Source organism: Choristoneura fumiferana, chromosome 17, assembly GCF_025370935.1.
Source record: "Choristoneura fumiferana chromosome 17, NRCan_CFum_1, whole genome shotgun sequence".
NCBI lineage: Eukaryota > Metazoa > Arthropoda > Insecta > Lepidoptera > Tortricidae > Choristoneura > Choristoneura fumiferana.
The window spans coordinates 5,203,821-5,225,890 of NC_133488.1; the positions used below are offsets into that span (position 1 = coordinate 5,203,821).

At 37.5% G+C, this 22,070-nt stretch overlaps 1 protein-coding gene across 1 annotated transcript; it reads right to left on the bottom strand.

The window, feature by feature from the left end:
• Positions 1–13,330: 13,330 nt before the first annotated feature.
• Positions 13,331–21,795, bottom strand: LOC141436867 (uncharacterized). The gene is made up of 3 exons (XM_074099957.1): positions 21,761–21,795; positions 20,016–20,647; positions 13,331–15,255 (listed from the first exon to the last, which is right to left on the bottom strand). The coding sequence occupies exons 2-3, from the start codon at positions 20,645–20,647 to the stop codon at positions 14,553–14,555; spliced, it is 1,335 nt and encodes a 444-aa protein (XP_073956058.1). The 5' UTR covers positions 21,761–21,795; the 3' UTR covers positions 13,331–14,552.
• Positions 21,796–22,070: the final 275 nt, after the last annotated feature.

Consider the following 22,070-nt stretch of genomic DNA (forward strand, 5'->3'; position numbering starts at 1 on the left):
TTTGCTTAAATTAGCATTTCTTTTGAATAACAGTTTGTTATTTCATTGCGGAATTGGTAATGATGATTAATTACCGTTCAATTTGTAATTACATTCAAAATGCCGCCTAATCTTTTATGAAAAACATGCAAAATCTTTTATTTTCGTGACTAGCGGATGTAGACTTTGTGTTTAAGTCGTAAGGGGTAAAATGACTTTGTTACCGACCGATAGATGGCGGTGTACGCGTTTTGCATTAGGGTAATGGCTGCAGTCTGTTGCCCACGACTCCGTCCGCGTAGCATTCGTTTATCGCTTACTTTATGTCAAAAACTACTTTATGTCCTTCCCTGGGACTCAAACTATCTATATACCGAATTTCATCGCAATCGGTTCAGTAGTTTAGACGTGATGAGGCAACAAACAAACAGACTTACGAACTTTCGTATTTATATTAGTGGGATATTATTTATCTGTAGGTACGTAATACATTAGTGGTGGGTAGGTACAAAGCCGTGGTGGCCTAGTGGTTTGACCTATCGCCTCTCAAACAGAGGGTCGTGGGTTCAAACCCCGGCTCGCACCTCTGAGTTTTTCCAAATTCATGTGCGGAATTACATTTGAAATTTACCACGAGCTTTGCGGTGAAGGAAAACATCGTGAGGAAACCTGCACAAACCTGCGAAGCAATTCAATGGTGCGTGTGAAGTTCCCAATCCGCACTGGGCCCGCGTGGGAACTATAGCCCAAGCCCTCTTGTTCTGAGAGGAGGCCTGTGCCCAGCAGTGGGACGTATATAGGCTGGGATGATGATGATGACGTAATACATTTAAATGAGCATTTTTGTATATTTCTTTTGCACCTTTATATTTCGGAAACAGGAATTTAAATTATTCAGACCTAATAAACTTTAAACTGTTTGTTTGGAAAGGATTACAAATTATTTGTTATCAAAAATATGTTAAGTTCGAGTTGAGTTGGAGTTATTTAAGTGAGGTCGTTTAATTAATGACCAGTAGGGCTATTACGAAACTCGAAGTTCGTATCGTACCGTCCCTCTCGCTCTCGTATTAAATAGTATAAGTGTCAGAGGGACCGCAAGATACGAACTTCGAGTTTCGAGTTTCGTAGTAGCCCTGCAGTCTCTTATCACCCTTATTTCCGCTACCCAACACATTATTAACTAACTAAAGTATTTCTTTGGTATAAAGCTACATCATGAAGAAAGAAAACTGAAAATATTACAACATTTTTTTTCTAAAGTAATTTCTGAAATCGGAATACTTTAAATTAGAGATGCAACGGATATCCGGCCAGTGCCCGGTATCCGGCCTATCCGGCCACTATTTTACTATTCGGCCGAATACCGAATATTTGCGTACTATCCGGCCGGATACCGGATGGTAAAAAACTTATAGTTATGATTAAAAACTGATATTGATTTATGAATTTATCAATTATTAACATCAGTTTATTATTCCATGGGGCTGTTTCACCACCCATTGATTAATTTTAACTGACGGATAAATGTGATACCGTCTCGCGTCTATTCAAACAAAACAAACAGAAACGACATCATATTTATCCGTCAGTTAAAATTAATCAATGGGTGGTGAAACAGCCCCTAAGTTAATTATACTCACAAGTTGCAACCTGCACGGAGTGTCATGCGCATGTTCGAATTAGCTTAATTTGATTATACGCAAAACTAAGCCGAATATTCGGCCGCCGGATATCCGGATATCCGGCCAACGGTCGCGCCGAATATCCGGTATCCGGCTAAACCACTATCCGTTTCATCTTTACTTTAAATTGTCCTAGAAACTTGAAATGTGGTATGAAAGTAGCTCTTATAGCAGAACTACTAAATAAATGTCTGCAAAAAGCTTATTTTTTTATATAACTGTCTGTCTATGTCATTAAACAATTTTAAAATTAGCCTATACTGCGTAGGTACATCTTGCTTGGGAACTGGGTTCTACCGCTATCGTTAGATATTCATAGTTAAGTACCTGCAAATTTGTACAGAACCCTCGGAGTGTGACGACTCGCACTTAGCCAGTTTTTTCTTTTATCTGAAACTAAGTAGACTGCTGACCTGCGTAGAACACGTTTATGAAAACGGAAACGGGATAAAAACTATCCTATATCCTTTCCAGGGACTCAAACTATTTGTATACCGAATTTCATCTAAATCGGTTCAGCGGTTTAGACCTAAAAGGTAACAAACAAACAGATTTACTTACAAACTTTCGCAATTATAATATTAGTGGGATGACAGAAAGTGTTTAATAAAAAACTTACTTACTTTTGTATGTTGGTAAATATATTTATTTGGTCTGTGTGGCTATAAACGTAATTATTATTGTGTGCTCATGAAGATGGGTTTATCTTGACGATGCTGTCTCGTCTTAGCTACTCATTTAATTTAACCTTGCATTACTCCAGAGAAAGGTTATTAATTAAAATCCCCTCCATCCCGGGTCAAACAAAGAGGTTTTTACTGCAACCCCGTATCGCAACGCTGCGCATTATTATATTATCTTTTGTCTGCAAAATTAAGTCTTTTATACTTTGCGCACTTTAATTTTTTTCTGGTGTACCTACTTTGTTTGTTTTAATTAATTGCCGCGTGATTTTGACCACGGTGACGGTGAAGTAAAAAGGGAGGCGTTTTTTTAAAAGCTTTATTCAATTTGCATTTGCATGAAACATATACAGTGAAAGAAACAGCGGGGCTACTACGAAATTAGAAAATCGAAGTTCGTGTCGTTCCGTCCCTCTGACAATTATACTGTTTAATACGAGAGTAAGCCGCGGTGGCCTTGTGGTTTGACCTATCGCCTCTCAAGCAGAGAGTCGTGGGTTCGAACCCCGGCTCGCACCTCTGAGTATTTCGAAATTCATGTGCGGAATTACATTTGAAATTTACCACGAGCTTTGCGGTGAAGGAAAACATCGTGAGGAAACCTGCACAATCCTGCGAAGCGTGTCAATGGTGCGTGCGAAGTTCCCAATCCGCACTGGGCCCGCGTGGGAACTATGGCCCAAGCCCTCTTGTTCTGAGAGGAGGCCTGTGCCCAGCAGTGGGACGTATATAGGCTGGGATGATGATGATACGAGATTGAGTGATTTTCGAATTTCGGAGTAGGCCCTCTGAATCGCGTACCAGAGGTCTTATTGTCTAACGGGCGGGCTCTTGCTATCGCTTTCACCGTCTCTTTCTGTCAACATCGTACACCGTTAGAAAGAAAGACATAATTAATGGGATAGCAAGCGTTAGACAATACGGCCTCAGGAACCTTTGAGCTACTAACATCGCCTTGACATCTTGCCAAACAAATCACTGTGAAATTGATTATGAAGATGTTCCACTCTTTTGCGTGATTCAGTTTCGTCTGTACACTATTTAAGATTGGATGGCAAGTACACTCAACAAACAGGACAGTCGCTAAAAAGAGCTCGAATTTAAAATTAAATAAACTAAAATATTGCGTGTAAGTACTATCGGAAGACAGTTCATTGTAAAGTTTTAAACGTTTCAAGTGTTTTGGTGCTGGCATAAGTTAATTACGATTTATCATTAATTTTGACTTTTAATACAAGAACAATTCTGGCAGAACACTTTGTTACGCTATCAAAACTCTTCGGACAACTAAGACCCCGGGAGCGCATTATCTGAAGAAGAAAAAGTAAATGTTTGGTGTTATCCATGCCGCAGTCATTTGAAATTGTGGTGACAGCAATAGAGTCGCTGCGGCTTGCTGCATCATTCCTGCAATTCATTTGTTTACAAATAAAGATTGAGTAGCGGGTTTAGGATGCTGGTGGTGCCTTCTTTATCGTGTATCGTGTATTCGCTCGCCGCCGCGCGTGCCGCCGCGTGGACGCGGCGATTAAGCTACGTACGTACGGGTTATATCATAATATACGGTCCGCATCACCGCGGCGGTGCGCTATCGAAGTTTCTCAACTCGGACGCATAATACTTACTAACTTTCGACGCTCTTCCGTCGGATTTCGATCCCCAGGCATAACATCCGCCTGGAGAGAGATCTCTTTATCCTCCTCGGTGGTGGTAGCTTAGTCTGTTTGATTTGATTTTGTTATTTTATGAAAATGTGCGAGATAGAATGTCAAACGAAATTCTAACATAGAGCCCCTAAGTCCAGCAGCGGGACACAGTTAATCATACTGCGTCTGTTTTAAGAAAAATAAATAGATTTATTATCTAGTTTATTATGCAGTCACACGTCGCAATTACATATTCACATGTCGTCGGACCATGAAACCCCTGCAGTAAAACAATAGCGCTAAACATGCATTCTGAATGGCTCCATTGAAATATAGTAATTGCATTGCAACTTGTGTGCAAGCACAGACAACTGAATCCAGATGTTCTATGCCAAGATTTCCCAACAAGAGAGGCGCGTCTGCCTATAGGGCCGCTTTTGTATACGTGCGTACAAAAGTGACAGGTTGCTAGCCTGTCGCCTACGGTATACCTTAACCTATATCCTTAGTCGCCTCTTACAACATCCACGGAAGAAATGGAGAGGTGTAATTCTAATCCGACACGGGACACCACATGGGTTGTAAATTTCAATGTTTTTTTTACCGGATGAATGTTAGCTTCGAGGGTCGTCTCAGCGTCTGAATAAACCAATACATACACTGACATGGATGATCTTTCTTACGCCGCACCAGCAAGGCTACTCCGAATCTCGAAACTCGAAGTTCGTGTTGTGCGGTCCCTCTCGCTCTCGTATAGTGTAAGTGTCAGAGGAGCCGCACGACACGAACTTCGAGTTTCGAGTTTCGGAGTAGCCCAGCAGTATCCGTCGCGCCGACGAGAGACGGCGATGCAACCGGCACAAGTGGCCGCCGGATAATTATCCGCTGCGTACACACGTTCATTATGAGCCATACACTGCGAGTCCGGTAAAGATAACGGTCCGGTGTCCGGTGAAAACAACGGGGGCACAGAGAAAGATCAAGGGGGCGGTACGTGCAAAAAACTTTTAAATAAGTTTTTTTGCCATAAAAATATAAGGGGGCATGAGAGTATTATTAATCCTTCTCCTTGAAAAAAAAAGTTGGGAAACCAATTTATGTGAACCACCACAAGTTGGACCTACATTTCCATAATATGGAATTCACTTTCATCGCCTGTTTTTCCAGATAAATATTTAGGGACAATTTAGATCTATTCAAAGCCCAGTAAACAAACCGCATATGATCCTATAAGATTTCTGGTTTTCATTATCAGGTACGGAACTCTATATCAGTGTCATTTTCATCAGAAACTTTTCATAGTGTTCTCGTAACTGTGTGAACCCACGCATCACTAAGCAGACACGCCTCTTTCGTGTCTCTCACTGCGACACATTCATTTCATCGACATTCGGCACTATTACCACCCTTTGCCATCCAATGTCGATTTACCATTCACCATTTACATGCTAGATTTATATGTTTAATGAAAGAAAGGATTCCATATTCGGTAGATTCCTGAATAAAAAAATATCATAGAAGAATCAGTATTATTAAGGCAGAAATATAATATTAAACCACCTAATGATCCTTCTGTCTACTCTGCACTGGCACTGTGCAGTTTCTACAATACTGTTACATCGCTTTTGACCATTGTAGCGAGCTGAATTTATGCCTGAAATCCGCCATTTTCGGAAATGTTACCTGAAACTAAAATTAGAAAAACTTTCCAAACTTTCATTTATATTTAGGTCGGAAACAAAGTAGCCTTTCAGATCATCCCAGCCTATATACGTCCCACTGCTGGGCACAGGCCTCCTCTCAGAACAAGAGGGCTTGGGCCATAGTTCCCACGCGGGCCCAGTGCGGATTGGGAACTTCGCACGCACCATTGAATCGCTTCGCAGGTTTGTGCAGGTTTCTTCACGATGTTTTCCTTCACCGCAAAGCTCGTGGTAAATTTCAAATGTAATTCCGCACATGAATTTCGAAAAACTCAGAACGACCCTCTGCTTGAGAGGCGATAGGTCAAACCACTAGGCCACCACGGCTTACTAGGCCACCACGACCTTTCAGATAGCGCCAGATATTTTTGTAATAGAAGCTTTTAGCTTAGGTTTATAAAATTATAACAAATCTGTCTGAAGGATTTATGGGTAGGTACATAGTACGTATTGAACGACGCGTTTGCTAATACTTGAAGCCAACGAATTATTCTCTAAAAAAAACTAATATGGTATGACCAAAGAGTATTAATACCTATAGAAATCATGACATATTTGTGAGTAACAAAATAAATGATATTATATTTACATTGATAGTAGCGATAGAACTATATTTCCAAAAAAAATATTTAAATAATATTACGCCATCCTACGGACATTTAAAATACTCAAAAACATAAACCATAAACTTATGGTATGTGCTAGTGCTGCACTCTGACGGGATAAAATTGCATTAATATTCCCTACTGCTGTAAAGTCTATAACACCTGACGCAAAAAAAAAACAAGTGGTTCCTAATTGTTGTTCGTCTGTTGTCAGCTCTTCTAAAAAACACGAGTTAGTAAATAAAAGAACTCCGAGCAAAGTTCGATCGCCCAGATTATGCTGCAATATAATAGAATGAAAAATTTCTACGTAATACTAATTTTCAAATGAAGATAATATTTACAGCATTACAACCATAAAATTACTCGAGCTTAATATGCATAATTTCCCGCATTTTCCAGCCCTCACGTGAGTGAGATAATCTTCTACAGAACCCATTTGTCAAGATTCCCGCGTCACGCGTCGCTGTCACAGACGGGGTTTCACTTGCCTTAAAAATGAATTATAATGCCTAGATGTGAAGTAAAATAGTCTTATGACGTTAAGTAGAAATCATGCTCTCTGAAGTATTAATGTGTCCACGTCCATTGTCCAATAATTTTAGAAAAAAACCCGACCGCCTTTAAAAACCTCTGAAAAGAAAAACAAATTTAGGCTTACTAAGTATCATTTGGCAAACAACGTTTAACAAATAATCATTTCACAAACAACGTTTCACAAACTATTCATTTCACAACCACTCCATATCACAAACTGCTCCTATCACAAATAATAATTTGATACTTAAATATACTTTTAACAAACTTGTCACTTTACAAACACATCAAATGACAAAGCATCATTTAAAATTACTGCGTCTAATAAATTATACCAATGCAGATATATATACTAACATAGTTCTTAAGTTTCTATTGTTACTAACATGCTATGGACCAAATTAGTTGTCTGAAAATAAAAACATTTTATTTTTATTTTTATTTTATTTTTATTTATTATATATCTCATTTTACAAAACATCAATTAATAAATGATTATTTGACAAACTGGTTACATAACATATTTAAATTGGTAGGATTTGGTTCTCGTGGCTCGTTTTTTTGTCGCATTCCTTAAGGTCGCAGTTCTTTCTAACCTAACCTAACCAACTATAGGTAAATGACAGTAGTTTGTTTTTCTATGTGTCGCAGTTCTAACCTAACCTAACCAACTTTACTGGCGGAAGTTAGTGTTTCTAAGGGTCTCAGTTCTAACCTAACCTAACCTATTTCTTAACCAAGTTAACCTAAGCTACAGGCACGTCTAAATTATTCTTAATAAAGTGTTTATCAAATGATACATTTTATTAAACGTTTTTTGCCAAACGTTGATTTGACAAAAACGTGGTTTTGCCAAATGACGAAAATAATAAATGAATAATTTTCTAAATAATGATTTGTTATTATGATGGTTTGTCAAATAAGGAGTTTGTGAAATGATCAATTTGTGAAATGTGTTGTTATAAAACGTTTAATTTGTGAAACAAAAGTTTGCGAAACGTTGCGAAACCCAAATTTAATAAGTAGTGTAGTCTAAAACTCTCATGCAGAGCGCATTTGGATGAACGTATTTCGAATTTCGACTTTTCACAAGATTTTATTTCATTTTCTTCCTTTACGTAACTTAATTTGTAAACGTATGTAAATAACTACGACCGCAGGAAGCTGCAGGCCGGTGCATCGAGTGCATTTCAATTAACTTCAACACGCTTTCATGAAAGCTACAGGTTTTCAATTAAAGTAATAGTCTGTTTTATAACTACAAATTATAATGAAAGTCACCCAGTTATTCGTCGGTTAAAAAAGGTCATATAATGTGCAAAAATATAATGTACCTATATTTTTATGTACCTACTCGTAATAAGGACAGGTAGGTATATTTTGATTGTTAAATTGTCCTGAAGAAACTGGAAAACGTAAATATACATTTTATCATAGATTACTAATGAAAATGAAGACAGACAGAATACATATAAGTTGTATTATATTGTATTTGTTGTATAACTGGCTAATCAAAATGTTTAAATTTCTTATTCTTTACTATACATTGTATTCTATCTGATGTACGTATGTCACTTCAATAAACAAAGTCAAATACAACATTCGTTATCAGCACGAAACTCTATATTTAACTGAGTATTACTTATAAAAACTATATATTCTTTAATAAAAGTGAATCTACTAGTTTTTCCAGTATGTGCGTTTATAAATTATGAAATCTGTGAAAATTTTCAATAGTTCACGAAGATATTTTCATACTATTTTTGTTGTGACATAAAACAGCTGTGCGTATAAATATGGCAAATAATTCGATTTCTGGCATAAAACCACTCATAAACAGAGACGGTTTTCCGTATGGAAATTCAAAATGCGTATGTACCTTATGCATGAAGAGTTATGGAGACGATCATCGGATATTCTGATGATAGTAAAATTCCTACTGAGGTAAAATCACGTAACGATCAGAAGGCGTTATCGAAAATATGTCTCACTTTAGATGGTATGGCAATAACTCATGTAAGGTCATGCAAAACAGCCAAGGAAGCTTGGGATGCTCTTTCGTCCGCTTACGAGGACAAAGGTTTAGGGCGACGTATAAGCCTCGAACGGAAACTCTACAGGTACTGTCTTGATGATTTTGATTCCAATATAGAGACGTACATAAATGCTGTCATGTCAACTGTGCAAGATTTAGCCGACATTGGCAAAATTATGGAAGATGCTTCAATAGCTGCGATTCTTCTTGGAGGTTTAAGTCCTCAATATGCACCTTTAGTAATGGCTTTGGAAAATTCCAACATAGACATTACAGTGGATTTAATTAAGACCAATTATTGAATGAATTGAATAAACCAGCTATAGATAACCCAGATACTGCTCTTCGTACACGAATGAACCAGAACAAACCTTCTACATCCAAACCGAAGAAACCTATTGTGTGTTACGACTGCATGGAGCCAGGACATAAGCGTCCAGATTGTCCCTATAAAAAGGATAAGAAGAAGAGACCCGTAAATCACAAAAATTCTCTATGTGCACTGAATGTCAATGACGGATTAGAGCGTGATAAATGGTTTATTGATTCTGGAGCTTCAGCACACATGACGTCACGAGCGGATTGGATGAATAATGTGAGAAGTTCGTCTATTGGGACTGTAACCATTGCAAATGGAGATGTACTGCCCAGTAAAGGCATTGGAGATATTTCTATCACCACTTGCGGTCAGAATACGAATATAAAGAAGATTACTGATGTAGTTCATGTACCGAACTTGAATTCTAATCTTATTTCAGTAAAGAAGGCAGTAGATAAAGGTTTTAACGTAGTTTTTGATAGAACAGGTTGTAATTTTTATGATTCTGATGCTTTTTCTTGTACAGGTGATGTAATTTACATGGTTCTATATGTGGGACTGTATTCTTTAGACTGTACGGTCAACCCAATTACTCAATTATCTGCTTTTGAGACCCACTCTGATGTTTCTAGCTTCAAGCTCTGGCATAGACGACTAGGTCATTTATGTCGCATCGGAATGGATCAACTGAGGAAGGGACACGCAGTGGGCGTGACTACTCAGAAGTCGATAAGGAACCATGTATCCCCTGCATTGAAGGTAAGCAGAATAGGAAACCCTTTAAGAAAGTTTCACATAAACGATCAACTTCTGTTCTGGAACTTATTCATTCAGATATATGTGGACCATTGCCTGAAACTTCATTTCAAGGCAATAAGTATATTTTATTTTTCATAGATGATTTTTCTCGTATGACTTTTGTATTCTTTATTCCTTCAAAAGCGGAAGTAAAGAACAAGTTTCGTATTTTCCAGTCCACAGTAGAGCGGGAAACAGGAGCAAAGATTAAGATATTGAAGAGTGATAATGGAAAAGAATATGTTAATGCTGAATTTTCGAGATATTTACAAAATGAAGGAATTCAACACCAAACAACAGTTCCCTACAGTCCTCAGCAAAATTCTATTGCAGAAAGAACAAATCGCTCAATTTTGGAGAAAGTAAGATCAATGCTTTCTGACAGTTCCCTTTCTCCGGCTTATTGGCAAGATGCTGCAGAGATGGCTGTATATCTTAAAAATAGGTCTCCTCACCGTGCTCTCAATGGGAAGACGGCGTACGAGAAATGGTATGCTAAAATACCAAATCTTTCTCATCTGCGTGTTTTTGGATGCAGAGCATTCATCCATGTCCCTGAGTGTAATCGGAAGAAACTGGATATGAAAGCATCCGAACATATTTTCGTTGGATATTCAGAAGATCCAAGAAGTTATTATTTCAGAGATATTAGATATCCCAGAAGACTTGTGAAAAGCAGAGATGTTACTTTTTTTGAATGTGATTTTCAAGATTTGAAAGTAAAGACAACTTGTAAGTCTGATAATGATTTAACAGAATCAGCAGTTGTACCTCTATTGCTTAGTTCGCAAGTAAACTCGTCAAATAATTCAGATAGTCGAACACCTTTCACAAGCGCTGTCATCGAAAATGAACAGATTCAACCTGATATTGTAGATATTATATCAGAAGATGTTCAGTCTGATATTAATGTCGTGAAACAGTGGCATAACGCTGTTACTCCAAATGTGTCAGTTCAACCTGTTATTGCATCTTCATCAGAAGAAACTGAATCTAATACTGATTTTGTAGAACCAAGGTACAATTTGAGACCCAGAAAACCTAATTCTGCTGCTAATTGTGTATGCATGCAAACTTTATCCCCTCAGCTGATGATGAACCTACAACTTATACACAGGCTGTGAACGCAGAAGATAGTGATAAATGGTATCAAGCTATGCAAGATGAATATCAGTCACTGCTTGAGAAACAAACTTGGGTTCTCGTTGATAGACCAGATAAGAAAGTCATACCTTGCAAATGGATCTACAAGCTGAAGAAAAATGCGCATGGTGACGTAATTAAATATAAAGCCAGACTTGTCGCGAAAGGATTTAATCAAGTTTATGGTATTGACTACTTGGAAACTTTCTCTCCAGTCGTCCGAAATTCTTCTTTACGCATGTTGTTCGCATTGGCTGCGGAAGAGGGAATGAAAATGCACCATTTAGACGTTGACACGGCATTTTTAAACGGAATTTTGGAGGAAGAAGTATATATGAGTCAGCCGGAAGGATTTATAAAACCTGGTCAAGAAGATAAAGTATGTATACTGAAACGATCGCTTTATGGCCTCAAACAGGCTTCACGAGCATGGTATAAAAAGTTGACCGAAATTTTACAATGCATAGGTTTTAACCAAACTCCTTCGGAAGCATGTATTTATACTAAAAAGTTTGGTAACGATTTAATAATACTCGCTTTCCATGTCGATGACATTGTCATTTTGTACAAAGAAAATAAAACGCTAAATACTGTCATATCTGACTTGCGGAAACATTTTAGTCTGAAAGTGATTGGCAAACTCAGTTATTACTTAGGTTTAAATATACATTACAAACCTAATGAGATTAAAATATCTCAAGAAAGTTACATTCGTGATTTGCTACAAAAGTTTCACATGATGGACTGTAAGAGCGTTCCTACGCCGTTGGAAACTAAAAAGTTTCTGCCGAGTGAGAAGAATGTAAGTGAATCTTCATTATCCTATCCGTATCAGCAATTGATAGGCTCACTCAATTTTCTGGCCGTTAATACTCGTCCAGACATTGCTTTTGCTACATCATATTTGAGTCAATTCAATACTAAATATGATAAAAGTCATTGGAAGGCGGCAAAACGTGTATTACAATATTTGAAAGGCACTATCGATTTGGGCATTACTTACAGGAAAGACGGTGGATGTCTAACTGGCTACGCGGATGCAGATTGGGCCAATTGTCCTATGGATCGTCGTTCATACACTGGATTCTATTTTTCTATGGCCGGAGGAGCCATTTCATGGGAAAGTAAGAAGCAAACCACCATTGCCCTGTCGTCCAGCGAAGCGGAATATATGAGTTTGTCCAGTGCGGGTAGAGAGGCTGAATTTCTGAGGCGATTGATGTGTGAACTTACTGGTATGTCAACTGTTATTACTACTTATAATGATTCACAGTCTGCTCAGAAGTTGGCATTGAATCCGGTTCACCACAACAGAACCAAACATATAGACACAAGATTTCATTATATACGAGATTTATTATCTAACAATATTGTTAATGTCGTATATATCAATACTTTGGAGATGTGGGCTGATGTACTAACTAAGCCATTGGCTCGTATCAAGCATCAGAATTGTATAAAAGGAATAGGTTTATGTTTATAATCTTGTTTTGATTACGGGGGAGTATGTTGTATAACTGGCTAATCAAAATGTTTAAATTTCTTATTTTTACTATACATTGTATTCTATCTGATGTACGTATGTCACTTCAATAAACAAAGTCAAATACAACAGTATTGTATATAGGTGAATGAATAGGGAAAGAGCGAAGCGGCGCCTTAGCCTTCGATGTTAGGTTTTTTTAATAGCAGCCAGGATAAATGACACTAGAACAGTAGGCTGGATGCCATTCAATATGTTGCTAAGTTAAGGTATGCCAATCAAAACATTTGACAAAAACATAAATGACATCTTAAAAAAATCCCGGGTAATAATTTGCATAATAATAATTTACCAAATGATTAGGTTGTGAAATGACATCCGTGCGAAATGTTGAGTTGGGAAATAACATTTCGCCTAAATAAAATATGGAATAAATAGTTTGGGAGCTAATAATTTGCTAAGTAATCTTCGCCGAAACATTAGTAAACCCTAAGAACCATCGCTAGAAAACCTGCTTTCAAATAAAAAACCGCATTCAAATCGGTCCATCCGTTTAAGAGCTACGGTGCCACAGACAGACACACACACAGACACACATAGCGGTCAAACTTATAACACCCCTCTTTTTGCGTCGGGGCTTAATAAAACACATGAAAATAAAAGAACACAGAATAATAAGATATAGTTTTAAAAATGTATTAATCATATGCTCATTTTACAAATGTGGGAGTTACAAAACACATTTTTTTTATTACGAGAGGGAGGCAGAAGAGCAAGTGGATCATCTGATGGGAAATGATCACCACCGCCCATGAGTACCAACTACTCAAGGAGAGTCATTGGTTCAAATGAAAAAAAAAAACATGGTACAAAATACCCAGTAACGTTGTCTAATTCACTTCCCTTTCCCCAAAAGTACACTTACGTGAATCCACAGAGTACATTGAATGTATAGAACGTGAATCAGGGGCACTTCGCTAGTTACACTATAGTTATTACGTACCTACGTGTAAACATTTTATAAAAATATCATATGCGTTGCTGAAAACCCGCATTAAAATCTGTTGCTTAATTTAACAAATCTAAGCGTACATACACACAGACGGCGGAAAGTGACTTTAATTATCTTATATTGAATAAAAATAGGTCAGTATTTTAACAATGTGTCACTATAATTAGTCGAATCGACAGTCTAAATAGTGTCTAAATACATAACGATATTAATCACAGCTTCAGTTTTCCCTAAATACGAGCCGTACAGTCGAAGAAACTAAATCGCGAACCTTCGCGCTTTTGATGTCATATTGACATTCCATACATCTGCCAAAGAAATAATAGCGAAAATTATATGAAAAAGTCGAGGGACCTCAGAGGCGTAGCTAGGTAACCAAAGGCCCTGGGGCAAAAAATAAAATAGGGCCTTGGGGCCCTATTAGTTTAGTTGGCTAAACTATTTAAAATCGTTTGTTCCCTATTCGTCGTGTTCCGAATTCGACGTACTCCAGATTTGTCTTTTATGGTTTGTAGGTGAGAGTCCGAGAGGCCCCCTGAGCTTGGGGGCCCCGGGGCACTGCCCCGTCTAGCCCTCCGGTAGCTACGCCACTGTGGGACCTGGTAAACAAGCGATTCAGTTTCCTCGGCTGTACCTACTTCAATAGGTACTCAAAGAGTTACGGCCTAATTTAGCCTTGTCATATTATTTTCTGCAATTGCATTGCATTGTATCGCATTGTATTGTTGTATCACATTACTTTGCAATGCTTTGTAGTGTATTGTTTGCTTTTTTATTTTAAATTGACAAGCGATTAATCTCTATCTCCCCTGCCAAATGCAGGTGAGGTCAAATTGTATTGATCAATGTTCATCTCCTACTATCACCTCAGCTCTCTCTCCCCGTCGCTAATCCTGACCACAGCTTTCAATTAAACTTATAACTTCATTTTTCACCCATTACATTATCACACCGTCGCTGCAGCTTATAAACCTGCCTTTTATACTTTTGCACGGACGCTTTAAGCTCCCTAATCTTTTTGTGTAACCTATCTATCTCCCTCTTAGACTTCAATTTGTATCTATGAAACAATAACTCCGTAGTAACCTTTTGTTTCCGCTTCTCACTTTGAGCTTTAAAATAAACTGAAGAATCTGAATTCAATTCAGCTTTAGAGCGAAAATGCGATAAAATTATATCGTCTGTTGAAATATCGCTTTCAGAAACGTCATCTTGAGAAACTATACTAAAATCAGCCAGAGTCTCTTCTCCTGTCCTTCTAGAATCTTGAACACTATATTCTTCTTTAATGTCTAAATCCGAAGATAATGTCGTTAGTTGGTCGTTGGTGGATCTTTTCTTGAACTGACTGACTGATTCTGATTGTCTTGAGGGACCTGGAACACTTAAGGCTTCCAAAGGATCACTACTTTCGACTACTTCAGCAGTCAAAGTTACTTCTGGCTCTGATTCGACGTTACGAAATACTTCACCTTTTCTTTCTTTTTTTATTCCTGAGTAAGTTTTTCGGCCTAGTTGCTTTAATACTTGTATTTGTAATTCTTCCAGTGCTGATTTATTCTTCTCGTTTTCGTATTGTTCTGGGGCCATTTCCTTTATTTTTTTATTCTGCATGTCGCCATTCGTACTGAAAGAAGAATTATATTTACAGTGGGTGATTGGACAACCTGATAGCATAGTTGCTAGTGATGTGACCCTGATAAGAAGCTACACTCCGTTTAATTTAAGGTTTCAATTAACGGTCAAATTGTAACACACGTTTCTCAGTATTTTGAACACAAGTGCGACTAAAAATACCTACATATACACTTATTAGCGGTATTTATTATGTTTTTATTATTGTAGAAGTTAACACAATTTTAAATAGTTTCGCTGTTTCATTTAAAAACGTGTGCAAATTTTACCGTTAAGTTTCAAATATTAAAATAAATCGAGTATAGGGGTTGAGGGCTCGATCCCCGTGAAGGGAAAATATTTGTATGATTAATACGAATGTTTGGACTTGAGTATTGGCTGTTTATATGTGTTTAACTATATATTTATCTTTACATGTATGTCTATCTGTTGTCTAGCACCCATAGTACAAACTTTGCTTAGGTTCATCATCAGCCGGAAGACGTCCACTGCTAAAGAAAGGTAGAACGCCACAATGAACGACAAGGTTACAAGGTTACGGCTAGGTCAAAATTGGTGTAATTTGTCCCAAGATACTATTATTATTGTTCCTCGTTTTAATTTTTTTCGTTTTATTATTATTACTAGTATTATTATGGTTGGCTAGGTATACCAGAATATTTCGACATACTTAAATATTGCTGGCTTAACTTGACTGAACACCCCTATGAAGGTTGTTCTCGAAATTTTAGGCTCAACCAATGTCTATTTGATAAATACAATTTCATAATTTCGCAAGATATTTACAAAGATATTTCGTTAAACTTTTCCAGTCATCTGGACAGTAAGTACACTAAAATTGTGAAGTTGAAGTATAAATACGAGTACATATATTTTAGGTGTGCTACGGTACCCCAAAAATATAAAAAGGGCGGTTCCTAAGTCTTCAAATCCGAACTGCTTGGGGATGCGGTGAAACTTGTCCAAATACTTTAAGTCTCTCAGCTGAATTCTAGCGACCACAAATCCTTTTGGGCTACCATGAATAGAATACGAATAAGAAAGGTAAATTGTGTAATATAGGTAAGTTTATTTGTCAAGTACCTATAGGTGGCGTGGTAGTGGCATAAGTACAAATGTAAACTTAAAAATAGAACCTTGTATGTCTTGCCACATGGCATATATTTTTTTATAGATTTTTTAAATATTTTAATAATGTTAGTAATTATGTAACTATGTATATGTGCGTAGTTCAGTCAAATTAAAAAAATATGTGTTAGTCATAAAAAAACACTAAAAAATAAAAACATTTCAAACAGAATTCAGATGCTTAACAAAAGATTCAAATTATTAATTAATAATGTTAATTGTTGTGTGTCGCTTAAAAAATCATTAACAAATAAAGGAGTGGCCACACCGCTGCTTAAAAAACGGTGACGGTACGTAATCGCAGTGACGCCTCGTATGCGCACCGTTTTTTTTTCATGCTTTCCACACCGCTGCTTAAAATACGCAAACGGTGCGAAATCGCAGTGACGTCGTTTGTTCGGTAAAGTCCTGACGTTTACGGCACGTCACTGTGATTCCGTATTTTAAGCAGCGGTGTAGAGAGCATGCGATAAAAACTGTGCGCATACGATGCGTCACTGCGATTCCGTACCGTCACCGTTTTTAAGCAACGGTGTGGCCGCTCCTTAAGGTCAAATAAAACTTAATTTTACTTTCTTTTAGAATTTCATCCCGACCCCACCCCGTGGCAACATCGAGATAAAATTAGCCTATGTGCTAATTACAGACATTCCGCTAACTACATACGTACGTATATATATCAAATCCAAATCCGTCTAGACGTTTAAACGTTAAAGAGTAACAAACACACGTAATACATATAGGTAGTGCCACCAGAGAGAGTTAAGTTGAGGTCACGCACACAAGAACATGTCATGTGATGACAGCGACTTTTTATTGTCATTTTCTCATTCATTCTCCTTTTGAGCATCAGCTCTTCATGTAACTGTGTGTGTAATCATTCACTCCAACACTCATGGCACTACTATACTCACAAACGTTCGTATTTTGTAATATTAATAATAGTGTTTTGACCTATCGCCTCTCAAGCATCCCAAACGGCTCGCACAGTTTTTCGAAACTCATGTGCGGAACATTTAAACGAGCTTTGCGGTGAAGGAAAAACATCATGAGGAAACCTTTGCGAAGCAATTCAATTGCGTGTGAAGTTCCCAATCCGCACTGGGCCGCGTGGAACTATGCCCAAGCTTCTTGTTGATGTTGGACGTATATAGGCTTGATGATGATGAATAAGATTTCAAACATCCCACGTCCACACAAAAGCAAGCAAAACTTCTTCATTGAAACGAAGCTCGAGCTTGAGCCCATTTTAACTGCGCATATAAATTCGTCGCGAACTCTAAATATTTCTAGAATTGCGTTTGACGGACGCCCCATTTGAATCCCTTTTTATACGAGCTAGTTAAACTGGACTGTAACATAAAATGCAGATCGGATTCCGAACTCAAGATTCAGTAAGAGAAAATACAGTATAATCTAGTAGGTTATCTACAAACAATGCGTCAAACTTGCTATCTAAGGCGATATACGCACTATGCGGCTGCTAATCGCGCGGTTTCAGCGCGCTGTCCCTCTTCAAAGTATCGCTTGAGAAAGAGACGGCGCGCTAAAACCGCGCGGTTAGCCACATAGTGCATACGTAGCTAGTTGCAGCCCGTTATTAGAGAATAATAATAATCCATCCGATAATGACACCTTATTTATTAAAATCGTTTGAGTAGTTTAGTTTAGACGCTACGGTGAAAAATATGTATATACATTAGACTGCTAAAATCATTATCTTTCCTTTTGGCTTTGCCGTCGTCGGTTAAAAAGTATGCTATGTATCGATACATCCCAGCACTTGTGCTGGATGGGAGTTGCCTTTTCGCTTATCGTGGAATCAACGAATACAGTGTACAGTCTACACGTTACTGTATTCGTTGAGCGAACTTTCGTGAGTATCAGTGATAACGTTAGGAACACACTCGCTTTAAAAGTGAAACACACACAACTCAATATTTCCCATGACGGTAATCGATTGTCATAATTTTTGGCAGAAAGATAAGCTCGCATTACCTACCATCTTCTGTCATAAGTAATTTGTACCGGTACAATTTTACTAAATAAACATAAGACAGTGTAAACTAGTAGGTGATCTACGGGTACAAACAGTGCGTCAAACTTGCTGTCTAAGCGCGCTTATTCCGTAAAAGAGAATAAAATAGTTAATAAATAATAATAAATCATGGTACGTTTGATGCCAATTGATGTATTCCCCAGCTAAGCAAAGCTACCAGACAACAGATAAACATTATTTTCTCCAGCATGAGCTGAACCAGATACACTATTTTTCTATCACATACAAAATTGCACCCTGTATAGATAAATAAGTGCATATCAAACATCCAAGACTTGAACACAAACATTCATATTTTTCATACAAATATCTACCCCGAACGGGGATCAAACCCGAGGCCTCAAGCTCATGTTTTTTTAACTACTAGGCTATCTGGATATTAAACCAAATTTTGGATTTAGGTGTTTTAGATTACGTACTTATTTATACTGTACTAAATAACTCTATTCAAATGTGAAGAAATTTGATCTTGGAATAATGACGCGGAGAATCACACTGATACGAATATGAGCGGAAAAGATTTTCTACATATATACTCGTACATATATGTAGGTCAGGTAGGTACTTATTTAAAGGTACAGAAATTTAAAGGGTTTAACTCGCCGTGATGAACTGCATAGACAGATCGACGGTGACTATTAACAGAGTCAGATCTATAATTTGGCCATTTACGGATTATTATGCCAAAGTCAATTTAACCTCCTAACGCCCAAGTCAAATTTTTGTTTTATGAACATGAAACTTTATATCACTTCTGAGAGAGTTCAATGTCAAATTACTGATAAGTCCTTTATAAAGGACTTTGGGCGTTAATAGGATAAGACAGTATATTTGACTTTGGCACAATAATTGCAGACCCGACTTTGTTAATAGTCACCGTCGAGATGTGCATTGAATAAGAGTCTACGCCAGCAGGGCTACTACGAAACTCGAAACTCGATGTTCGTATCATACCGTCCCTCTCGCTCTCGTATTAAACAGTATAAGTGTCAGAGGGACAGCACAACACGAAATTCGAGTTTCGAGTTTCGTAGTAGCCCTGCTGCTGCCGCAGTCGCAGTTTGCACGGAGCGAGTGAACGCCTATAGAAAAATAGTATGAGCAGCGCGAACTGTCGCGTGCGACGGATTTTGCCTGTACCCGCGCCCGCAGGCGTACGTCCGCTCGCATATACGTGAACCCGTCCCGCGCCAGCAGGGCTACTACGAAACTCGAAGTTCGTATCGTACCGTCCCTCTCGGTCTCGTATTAAACAGTATAAGTGTCACAGGGACCGCACGACACGAACTTCGAGTTTCGAGTTTCGTAGTAGCCCTGCAGCTACCTTAGGCCCTGGGGGGGCTACTACGAAATTCGTCCCTCACTCTCGTATTAAATTATAACCGTCAGCGAGACGGCAAAATACGAAGTTCGAATTTTGTACTTCGTAACTAACTAAGTATACTGCCTGAGAAGTTTAAGCTTGTAACTCCGATCCGCTCACGCTCATTATTTTTTTAATGGATGACGGATATTAGATATACCTTTACTATTACTATTATATACCTATAACATAACCAACTCACATGTCATCATCTCGGCTAAGCGTGCTTCGTCTACGTGTACTGGCCAGTTCCAAGTCTAATTTTCTCTTCTTTTTATTCATTGATATCTTTTTGCCGTCATCGTTTTGACTTTCTGTATTATCCACGTGGTGAATTATTTCTTGAGCTAATCGATTATCACAATACTCCAACACCTCGGCTTCATTAAAAGCTTTAGCTCCGTCCACAGATAATTCTAATTTTTTGTTCGATACAACTATAATATTAGGATGTCTTTTCATAAATCCGTAATACCAATCTTTGCCAGCCATTTTTGATATTCTATCAAAATTATTCCTCACATTGTATGCTTTTGCAAATTTGAAGCCAATTTTTCGAACAGCATTTGCTGTGAGGATGTTGAATAATTGACTACAGTTTAAAATGTGCTCTTCTAGTTGTTTTTCCTGGGCTTCGGTGAACACACATTTCTGCCCACGTTTTGGTACATTTACGATTCCTTTGCCGAGTCGGTCATATATTGTCGATCGAGGCACTGAATAAATTTTGGATGCTTGGGCTAGTGAAAGTCTCTTGTTTCTTACATCTTCTACTGCCTTTTTTAACTTTTCAAATTCATACCCTTGTGTCTTCCGCTTGTAAAATCGTGGCATCTGTAATTTCATTGATTTGGAATGATAATCTTAAATACATTTACTTAAATATAATTTTTCACAAAAAAAGATAGTACATACATACTAGTATTAGCTTTTTTATCAGCAGACAACATTCAATCGAAACTCCAAATATGAATAGGTACATATATATTTTAATTAGGTAGTTTTTTAATAGTTTTAATAAAATGATCTAAGTTTTTTTTACTGTATTGTAATTGCATCTATTTGTAGATAAGCATATTATACCTATAAAATACCTAATCAACCTGACTACTGGAATGAAATGCGTGAAATAATAGTATTTAATGCAACAGTTGTATAACAGGGTTCAAAAAAGGTGAGTGGCGTGAGTTACGATGTGAGCTTTAAGTAAAGAAAAAGACGCCACGATCTTTTATTCACTTACTAATACAACGTTGCATATAATAATTTTTCTTCGACTGGGTACTTATTAATTACCATACAAAATTAGAGAAATAGTAAACTTTAAACGTTTTCATACTTTAGTAAAAAGTATGGCAAACGCAAAGAGAACGTAAACAACAATAAACAAGTGAGAAATATGAAATGTTAAAATTTGTCCAAGTTAAATTTTGTTTTTGATTAAAGTTACTTACCTGTGACGATGTTAAAAATACGCGTTACTTATGTTGCCAGGCTATGGATTATATTCGGAAAGTTTTTATTTTTTATTCTGTATAAAAACAATCCTTAATATAAAAGAAGCACAAATTTTCAATTAAGTAGTAATTTGTAAAAATATTCATCGAACATATCATTCATGTCTTTATTTAGGTATTAAAAACATAATATTGGAACTGCGAACCATTTCCTTTGTTAGAAGTCGACTACAAACGTTTTTTGCTACAGGAAAATGACGCGCATTCGGAATTACCCGTTTTATATTCATTCGTCATCACCCCGCCCGATAGCCCGCGACGCGTAAGTATTACGTAAACAAAATTATTACACGACTACGTCGTTACAAGTAAATCGCACTTTCTTCATTAAGATTTAACATTATAACTCCATAAACTACAGAACAGGTATTAACATAGTAATGTCACTAAAAACTACATACAATTTGATAAAAATATTGACACAACTTGCCTTGAGTGAGCCGAGCGCGACCTTGTTACACAACGTTTTGCTGAGCACTGGCGGGTGGGAGCGGGCGCGCGGGGTATAGGCCCCTCTCAGCCAACAGAGCACGCTATCTCATTCTAACAATAGCCGCTGCGTTCGCCATTACCCCTCGGTCGCTAAAACTAGTTCCCTACTATTTCTATATAATATTATTTGGTCTCTAAGTTCAATGGTCTAATTTTTTACAAGACTATTTTTAATTGGATATTTTTTAGGATAATGCTAGATTTTGCAAATAAAATTTAATACCTCTTTCTAGAAGTCTTGAAATTTA